This window comes from Helianthus annuus, chromosome 8 (assembly GCF_002127325.2).
Source record: "Helianthus annuus cultivar XRQ/B chromosome 8, HanXRQr2.0-SUNRISE, whole genome shotgun sequence".
Classification (NCBI taxonomy): Eukaryota; Viridiplantae; Streptophyta; class Magnoliopsida; order Asterales; family Asteraceae; genus Helianthus; species Helianthus annuus.
This window is the reverse complement of record NC_035440.2, coordinates 219,624-228,701: the sequence shown is the minus strand read 5'-3', so window position 1 is coordinate 228,701 and position 9,078 is coordinate 219,624. Positions and strand designations below refer to the sequence as shown.

General features: G+C 38.3%; 1 protein-coding gene and 1 long non-coding RNA gene across 4 annotated transcripts; one reads left to right on the top strand and one right to left on the bottom strand.

The window, feature by feature from the left end:
* Positions 1-2,329: 2,329 nt before the first annotated feature.
* On the bottom strand, positions 2,330-4,213 carry LOC110871721. The gene is made up of 2 exons (XR_002553908.2): positions 3,403-4,213; positions 2,330-2,695 (listed from the first exon to the last, which is right to left on the bottom strand). It is a non-coding gene; the product is annotated as an uncharacterized LOC110871721 (long non-coding RNA).
* Positions 4,214-4,626: 413 nt separating this feature from the next.
* LOC110871719 lies at positions 4,627-6,109 on the top strand. Of its 3 annotated transcripts, none has more exons than XM_022120442.2 (4): positions 4,627-4,882; positions 4,960-5,095; positions 5,539-5,742; positions 5,883-6,109. In XM_022120442.2, the coding sequence occupies exons 1-4, from the start codon at positions 4,797-4,799 to the stop codon at positions 5,988-5,990; spliced, it is 534 nt and encodes a 177-aa protein (XP_021976134.1). In that variant the 5' UTR covers positions 4,627-4,796; the 3' UTR covers positions 5,991-6,109. The 3 variants fall into 3 exon arrangements, with proteins under 3 accessions (XP_021976134.1, XP_035832186.1, XP_021976135.1); XM_035976293.1 differs by having other exon boundaries at positions 4,668-4,881; positions 4,986-5,095; XM_022120443.2 differs by having other exon boundaries at positions 4,668-4,882; positions 4,966-5,095.
* Positions 6,110-9,078: the final 2,969 nt, after the last annotated feature.

Below are 9,078 nucleotides of genomic sequence, written 5' to 3'. Positions count from 1 at the left end.
AGATTATTTTTAAAGAATTAACTAATAAAAAAATAATTGTAAACAAAAGATTAATGTTCAAAAAAATGTGAAAACTTAAAGAGAAAAAATACATTATTTTAAAAACAACTTGCTTTCGTTAAAAGTTATATCAGAATATTCAGAAAAAAAAATAGACTGTGTTCAAATTACATGTTAAATGGAATAAAAATACTAATATTTAAAATTGCAAAAAAAAAAAAAGAAAAAAGAAAAAAAGAAAAAAAGAAAGAAAAGAAAAACATATGCTTAGATCTCAACATGTGACTGGCTTGGTTAGAGATCAGATGTTGCCCCTACGCTGTGAGCACCTTCAGGGCATGATGTTTGGTAACCGTGAGCTGACGTGGTTTCTTCCTTCCTCACAACTCATGCTCATTAGACTAGTGGGTATGGGGGCCGGCTTGGCCCGGCGCCGGACCCCCACACCGCCCCCCTGGCCCGGCTTCCATCAACATCGGCCACCCACAGCCGGGTGGGCCGAGCCTCATTCAAAAATCCGACCGTTAAAAAACGGCTAGTTTATTAAAAAAAAAAAAATCAATTTCCTTTTAAATAAATACCACAATCCCAATCCTTTTTTAAACCAATTTCTCTCATTCTACTCCCATTCTTCTCCATTTCTCATCCTTTTTTATAAAAAAACTCTATATTTTTTATACCATTCTCTCCCAAACATGAATCCATTCAACCCAAACAACCCCAACCCGAACAACCCCAACCCGAATAATCCCAATCCGAACCAACCTAATTTTTTTTCTAGTCCCGCTTACACTCCGACTATGGATCCTTCGTGGGGGGCTTCGCAATTTCCGTTTTCGGGTTTCCAACAAACACCCAACGCCTTCTCACAAATGTCTCAACTACAACAAGTTCAACAATATCAAGCGCTCCAACAATATCGTCCGACTATGCTCGAGCGGAAGATTTTAGGATTATGCGGTTGGATCTCGAATCGGTTCCGGAGGATGAACGTGAGGTTTATCGGAGGATGAAGGAAGAGGTGAAAAAAAAATGGACGTCGTAGGTTTTAGGAAACGTAATTTTTTTTATTTTTTATTTTCGGTTTCTTTTTATTTTTTAGGAAATGTAATTTTTTTTTTATTTTCGGTTTCTTTTTTTTTTAGGGAATGTAATTTTTTTTTTTTTATGGAATGAAATTATTTATGTTGTTTGATGTGGTGTTTTTTAAATTTTATAAAGTTTTTATTATCTTGGTAATTAAATTAAACAATAGAAAATTATAAAATAATGAGGTGGGGCCCCATCCTCCATCCCCCTCCATCCCTCATTTGGCTCATCCTCCACGGGCCGTCTACGTGGCGCCTACGTGGAGGCTCATCCCCGTGGGGATGAGCCGAACCATACCCACTAGTCTTATTATTAGGGCGTACGGGGTGCCTTCGGGCAACCCCTTCGGTGAGCAATTATCCCGAGCGGTAAGACACCGCCGACTATTAGGTGACCAAGAGAGAGAGTGTGAGACCGGTGAGCCGCCACCGAGGAGAGAGGGAGGAGAGAGAAGGGGCTTGTCCAATCACACATTTTCTTTTTTTTTTTTTTTTTTTTTTTTTTTAAAAAAAACCCAATTCACCTAATAGGGGAGTGGCGCCATCAAATGGGGGTGTTAGGGGAGTTTAAGAGGGGAGTTGACGTGGCACACGGGGATTGGTTTGGCGTAAGAGAGGGCACTCACCTATTAGGTGTGCACCCCCTTCACCCTTATGATTATGTTGCTAAACTAATCGTAAAATTGTAGGTGGTATTTGACAGCCATCCCACCAATCATGAGCCATTGGTTATTTTTTTATGGAGCGACCAATAAAATTACACAACCATACACAAAAGATCAAAACTACACCATTTTTCCTGATTGAGTTCCATAGCTGTTGACCAGTTCCTACACCTGAGAAAGGCAAGAATTTTGATCCCCTCCAGCCTTGATGCTATGCTACTTAGATTAGCCTGCATCATATTAAACACCATTTCTCCAAATGCACCAGATTGTGCACAACCAGTGTAGGCTTTATATCGATCATTATCTTGTTATATTGTTTATGTTCTATGCAACAGTTTTGGTGCTTTGCTGCGATTATTTTTTTTTGAAACTACTCGATACCTTTATCAAAACTCATCAGCCTATTAAAACTGTCTCAGTTGACCCATGTAAGAAAGGTGTCCCTTTTGATCCGTTTATCGCTCTACTTGTTTAAAATTACTTGATCTGCTGCTTGAGCCATTTAATAAAACCAAGTGTTTTTATAAAGTTGGACTGTTTGACCCGTTTAATAAAATTTTACAACTCTGCAACTCACATAAAATGCTGAAATAAATCAAAGTGCTGGTGTTAGCTTATGAAAGCTCATCAGCCTACCAAAAAGCCACCACCGGTTTACTTTCTATGATAATAGATTTCATGAATTTACCAAGGTAATGACTGTACACTTAGACTGTCTCCATTGCATAAAGCCCTTCCCCTCTGCCTGGTGCCACCTCAGCTGCCCATCCCTTTCCTCCCTCTTCTGCAACAGGCTCAAGACCAGTAGGTCCCACCTCCCCTCTCACAATCACCCTTTTCTTCTCTTCTCTCTCAGCCCTTGGCTTCGGATGTTCTCCCCTCTCTCTCATCCATGTCACCCAGCCACATCATCTTAAGATATTAAGGGCAGCAAAGGATCTCCATTTTGTTCCAACGTTGGAGACAGTCCGAAATTATATGAAAATAAATTTGGTCATGACATATATTTGCTATTCAGTATTCAGAGTAGAAATTATATCACCATTTTGTAAACATGTAAAACTAAAATAAACAAGTTGTGAAACATTATTACTTCAACAACTGACCAAACATTCTAGTCATATAAAGAAGAGTAAATTACCATATCAACATACCTTCGGCCGTCTCCCAAACAATGACCCGGACAAAAACCTTTCTATCAGAAAAAAAATGGTGTTTTCGTTGACCCGTTTGAAACCAAAACTTTCATGAATGCTATTGTTTACATTTGAACTCATTCTCAATATTTTTTTCATATTAAAACGTATATAAATAATCGTTAACAAACCAAACTTTGATCAATTTACTTTCCAAATTATCACTTGATCATTAAGAAACTAAGATATCATGTTACTTCATTTTCTTTGAATTCATTCTTGAAAATAGTTAACCCTAAATCTGAATTTAAAACAGATAAGATAATATGAACCATGTAGTTAACAATCCTCAAAATTTGTTATGAACCCTGGAAAGCCCATTTATCTTTTCAAATCATTTAGAAATTCAACATAGCAGTTCTAAATACTTGAAGTTTATATTTTGAACCATGTTATTTGAATTTGTATATGGGCCCATAGATATACTTTGTCAAAGCATCGCCGAAATACCTTGTCGCCGCTATGGCTCACATGATTTTGACCTCTGGCAAGAGAAAAAAAGTGGAAGGTGGAGGTGGTGGAAGCGACAGCTACGCCGATGACGTTGCTACTATTGTAAACTGGTTACCGCCTTCCTCTTCGGCACTCTCTCAGTCTCTCCCCCTATCTTCCACCGATAAGCAATCCTTTCTCTCTCAGTTACCCCTGACCAATAACAATCCACACCAAATAGCACATGTGTTAGGTATTCGGTCCTGGCCCAATGCTGTCTAGGAACCTTGACTGAAGCAGAACCCATGCTCCCACTACCATGAAAACCTCTGACTAGTCTACCTGAACCTTTCCCCGCTCGATCATCCTGAATCTGACATGTGACTCGTTCATCGCAATGCCATCACTACTTTCTTTATCAGGTTTATTTTCACTAGCATTTTCAGTTGCAAGCCTTAATGAAAGATCATTTTGAGGTGCAATGAATTTAGGTTTCTCAACTACATTGCTATAAGGTGTGGGGGATGGTTAATCATGCATCATGTATGGGAATATAATGTATAGATAATGCATCATGACTCTTGATTTCCAATATATATCAATTAAGCTAACTCCTTTACGGACATGATCAAACATAGCAGCTTCTAAATCATTATCACTACTACTAAACATTCTAAGACCAAAATCCAAACATGAATATCCAACTTGCTTAAGCATCTCCTTCAAAACATCTATTTCAAGTTGATCGATCAATATCTACACTATGAATGAAGTTTGTGATTCCATTTATGTATTCCCTATCTAAATGGATTTTCAATAAATTGGCCTGGCCTCCATGATAAACCTCCTTTACTAGTGAGCAAAATGTGGGCGGGCATATCAGCTCAGCTAGCTGTAAAACAAGTTAAAGCTTAATTTCAGGATAACAACCAACTTACATGTTTGTTACTTAGTAGGATAAATATGGTTTGGTTTGGGTCAAAGTAAGTATTTATCATCAACTTGAATCCACCAACCAACCATCACACAAACAATATTGATCTACTACTGTTATTGTTTGGTCGATCTCCAAAAATTTGAGAGTTTAGGTTAAACAAACACAGCAAGCAAGCAAGAGAGACAAGGCAGGCAGGGTTGGGTTGTAGTGTAGGGTGTGGATGATTACGAAATTACCCTTGGGGGTTAACAGTGGAAGTAACGGAGATATGACAAAAGGGGGTGGATTGATGTGATTTTAACAAATAGGGACGGAAAGCGTCATCGAAGGAAACCAGATGGACTTAAAGTAGAGTTTACTTTACTTGCTACTCTTCATTTTTTTTTATTTTTTTTATTTTATGAATAGGGCAGAGGGGTGAAAGAAAGAAAGAAAGAAATTGATGTCCGTGGCGTGAGTGAAGGAAGGAAGGAGGATGAAGAAATTCCTTGTTGTTTTCGTAGCTCTGAATTTCATGGTGGTTCATTCATCTTCATCGTCATCTTCAGATCTAGAGGAATTGTAAGTAAGCAAATAATAGTAATATAATGTTTGTATCTGTATCTATGCGATAATTAGTTAGTTACTGAGGGATGCAGGAGGAGGAGGAGGAGGGAAGAAGGGGTGAGGAGGAGCAGAGGTTTGAAGAGCTTCAAGGAGAAGGCAACCGGCACAAACACCACTTTCGATTGCTCTCCTTCCGGTCCTTGCGTCCCTTGCCTTTACCACGAAAAGGTACCTCCCCTACCTTCCTAGGGCTTTTTCACTCACATATACTACTTACTTATTATTCTTCATGATGATCATGCTTAACTAGATGATGATATCAAACACAGAATCATCCTTCAACGCAAATCACAATAACATGAATACAATCTGCCTGCCTGTCTGCTTATTCCTCCTCAATAGATCTTTTACAAATACTTTCACATTTCACTTGGATCTCATCATCAAATTACAAATACTTTCACTTGACCCAACCGCAAGAGACCGGCAGATTCTAATTCATTAAGAATGGAATTCAGATTCCAATTCCATCAAAATCCAATTCCTGTTGTTGTTGGAATGTTTTAATTCCAATTCCATTTCCATTACATTCATTTGAAACCAACACTACCCCAGGGTATGACCTGTAATTATAAGTATACGAATTTAGGTTGTTCATCTTCTTGATGCAGAAAGATGTAAGCTATCGCTGCAGTGAAACTGGGTATCGTATACCCATGAGATGTGTCAAGATTGCTGTTGTTGATGAAGAAAAAGGCAGTAGGAATCTCTTGGAAGATTCATCCACCATACAAGTTGGACCAGAGATGTACGTAACTTACAGAAGCTGTATACCTGCTGTTAATGAAGAAAAGCTCTCCCTCATTGGCTTTGAGGTTTCTTTCTCTTTAAGTTACCTACAACTTTCAACACTCATTTACATTTATGTTACCAAAATTTTATGATAAAATGACTAGTTCGTTATGTACAATGTTTATTTTTATTTTTAGACCTAATTGGACCATTACATTTGCAGGCGATAATGTTGTTGTTGTTGATAAGTAGTTCGTTTGTAATCTTCAGACGTAAGGGCAGTTTGGTGATGCCAGGAGCAATAAGATTACCTACCAACCCAAGGTTTTAAGGTCACAGGATCATTTCATAATATGTAATGAGATCATTCTTTTTCTGTCCAAAAACTTCTTGTAACTTTCAACTTATATTGTTTCACGTTAAAATAGAATTGACTGATTTTATTTTGTTTCTTGTGTTCAAACATAGTGATACGAATCCCGCCCAAATTAAATGGTCTGCAGAATAGTGGGGAAGTTATTTTGGTAACTGTTTAAATAGAATTAGTATTAGTAGCAGGTTTCTAGTTATATTAAGGGCTCAATGTTTAAATTAGGGTTTTCATACCTTGTAGTTGGAGAATTCGCCCATCTCGAAATAGGGCCAACTAACTTGTAATTTCCAGTTTCATCTAATCGTATTTTCAGTTCACAACACATAGCTACTTTAATCTTAGTTGCCTTACACAGATTCAGCTGTTCGATTATTAACTATTATTCTTTTTTCTTAAATACACCCGTTGATTAATGCTTAAGATTTATGTTATAAGCTCATGCAGCAAATATAAGGCTGTATGTTGCTCCAAATTCGACCACTTTTTACCTTTACTAAAGCCACAAGAAGAAAGAAAAATGAAAAATAACCGAGGCAAGAAGCAAAGAATGTTAAGTGTAGCATGTAACAACAAGACGAAACACAACTCTTTCTTAAGACAAGAGAAACAACATCTACAAGTGCAGGTTGAATGTGATTATATAAAAAGTGCAGAGCCTTCAAGCTGTTGTGAATCGATAGTAACACAACCAATTACTAATAGGATTAAACAACAGACGACTGGATTTCTTAGTATTAATTGAAGGATTATAAACTGCAACTATAGGAGTCGATAAAGTAAGCTAAACAATAAGAGATTAAGAAGATGGTGGGAGGATAGAGACAGATCTGAGATGGGAAGAGAGACTCAATTTTCATAAACATTCATCATGCCTCCTTCCTTCTTCCCTTTTGATTATATTATGTAGCATTCCGTTGTGTGCCCCTGATTCCATTTACTTTGATGGGCCGCATGAACTGGGCTAGTTAATTGGGCTTTGTATGGGCTTGGTTCATGACATTACTCCCCCGTTTCAAACACACCTTGTCCTCAAGGTGTAAGGTTAGAAAGGAGTGTAATACCTGATACATGTCCAAGAATCCATCTTCTTTGCATTCAGTTCGCTTAGAACTAATGGCAAATTGTTGTGTGAGGAGAATGGCCATTATAGTTTGTTCCAATAGTTGGGATTCCAATTTGACACTGGCATGATAGTCATGGTTGGAACAAACTAACGCTGGTGGTGTATGACCATAAAGGGCATCAAAATTAACCACCAGCTTGATAGCAAGCCCCCAAGAAACATCGGTTGCAACAAAAATATGAGAATGTCCACTGTAAATTTTCTGCCATGTCTTCATGATAGAGGACTGATAGGTATCACCATGAAAAAGTTTTAGAACATAGATTAGGTGGGGCCAAGTACATGGCACATGTCTGATGCAAACAAGTGTTTCAGGTACACCCACAACCATGTATCTATAAAATCCAAATGAAGAACTTTTCTTACTGTCTTGCAAAGTATCTTCAAGACTTCCTTGGGATAGAAAATCAAAAACTATGACGCGTTGGAAGTTTTGTGTTGCTGGAAGAACTTGATATTTGAAAAACCGCGCACCATGAAGAAACTCCGATGGAAAGCTTTTCGGCATCAATGAGTGAAATCCCAACATGTAGCAGGGAATGAGGGAGTCAACATATGTGACACAACCAGCAGCCAAAAAAATGTTCATTAGGGAAGCCATAGTAGGGGCAGTAGATGCATCTTTTATGGTAGGAAGAAAATGTGATCGAATGCAATAGAATCCAATCATTGTGACAGCGAGATCATCATGCTTAATCCCCACTGACATAGATAATGACTTGATAATGTGCAAGAAAACACCACCATTAATGGCAAGTTGGTAACAAAAGTTGTCTTCTAGTTCCCTAACAGCCCCCAAACTCTTGATTACTACAACCTGTGGATGGTTGACCAGAACGACGACAACACGAAGCCATGGGATCATCCAAATAACATAGCTATCCTGCAGAAGAATAGCATTTACCGCACGTTGTGTGAAGAAAGTAAAATTGGAATCGGACCCGTTAGTTCCCAACACCGGCTCTTCCATTGGTGGATTTTTATATAAATTGACCCATGTAAGCAAAACCTCTAAAAACACAATAATAAGTGATGTTGGCATAAGTATATCTGTGGTGGCAGCTTTATATCCCATATGGTCATAGACAAACAAGTAGGGGTAAAATTGCTGAAAATTTAGCTCCACAACTGATTCAATAAAAGAATGGCTTGCTTGGGTAAAGCTAGCAAACAATTCACCTGTAGCCAATAGATGCCGGACTAAATGACCCATAACACAATTTGAATAGACATCCGCTACCGTAGCTGCAGTTGAAGACATACTTGTTGCTGGACTAAACTGAATAGTTAACGAGTTTGGGAATGTGTGAAGAAGATGAGTAGTGATTTTGTGAAGTTCGTCCACAACATTATCACGTTTGTGCAAAATCAACTCCCTGCCCCAAAGTGTTAATGGATGCAATATAAAGGAACTAATCATTGCACGAGTAGCTACAACAGTTGCCAACCGGAACTCAAGAGTAGTAGGTGTAGCCAACAAAAAGTTATGCAAGACCATTGTGGAACCGTGGAATAGATACACATAAAAATGAAAGAAAAGTAGGTGAGTTGGTAAACAAAAGCTCACCCATGGAAGGCACAAAGAGCTTGTAGTTGGTGTTTCCATTACCCCATGGATACGACCCCACACTAAGAAAGATGGAACCAATGCAGTCGTAGACTCGAGGAGAGCTGGACTCGTTATTTCCTGTCTAGCAACCACTACAAGATTTCTCACATAACAGTGAACCGAATGATCACAAACAGAACAAAAACAACACCAAGGGGGTTTCCATGGGAACGCAATTGTGAAGTCAAACATTATGCCATGAACTACCATGCGAAGCATCTGAATGGAGCTAAAATTAAACCACAAATAACAAAGTGTGTGTGCCCATGAGCTGATTACTGGAACAACAATCCCATTGGAAATGTGAGTCATTG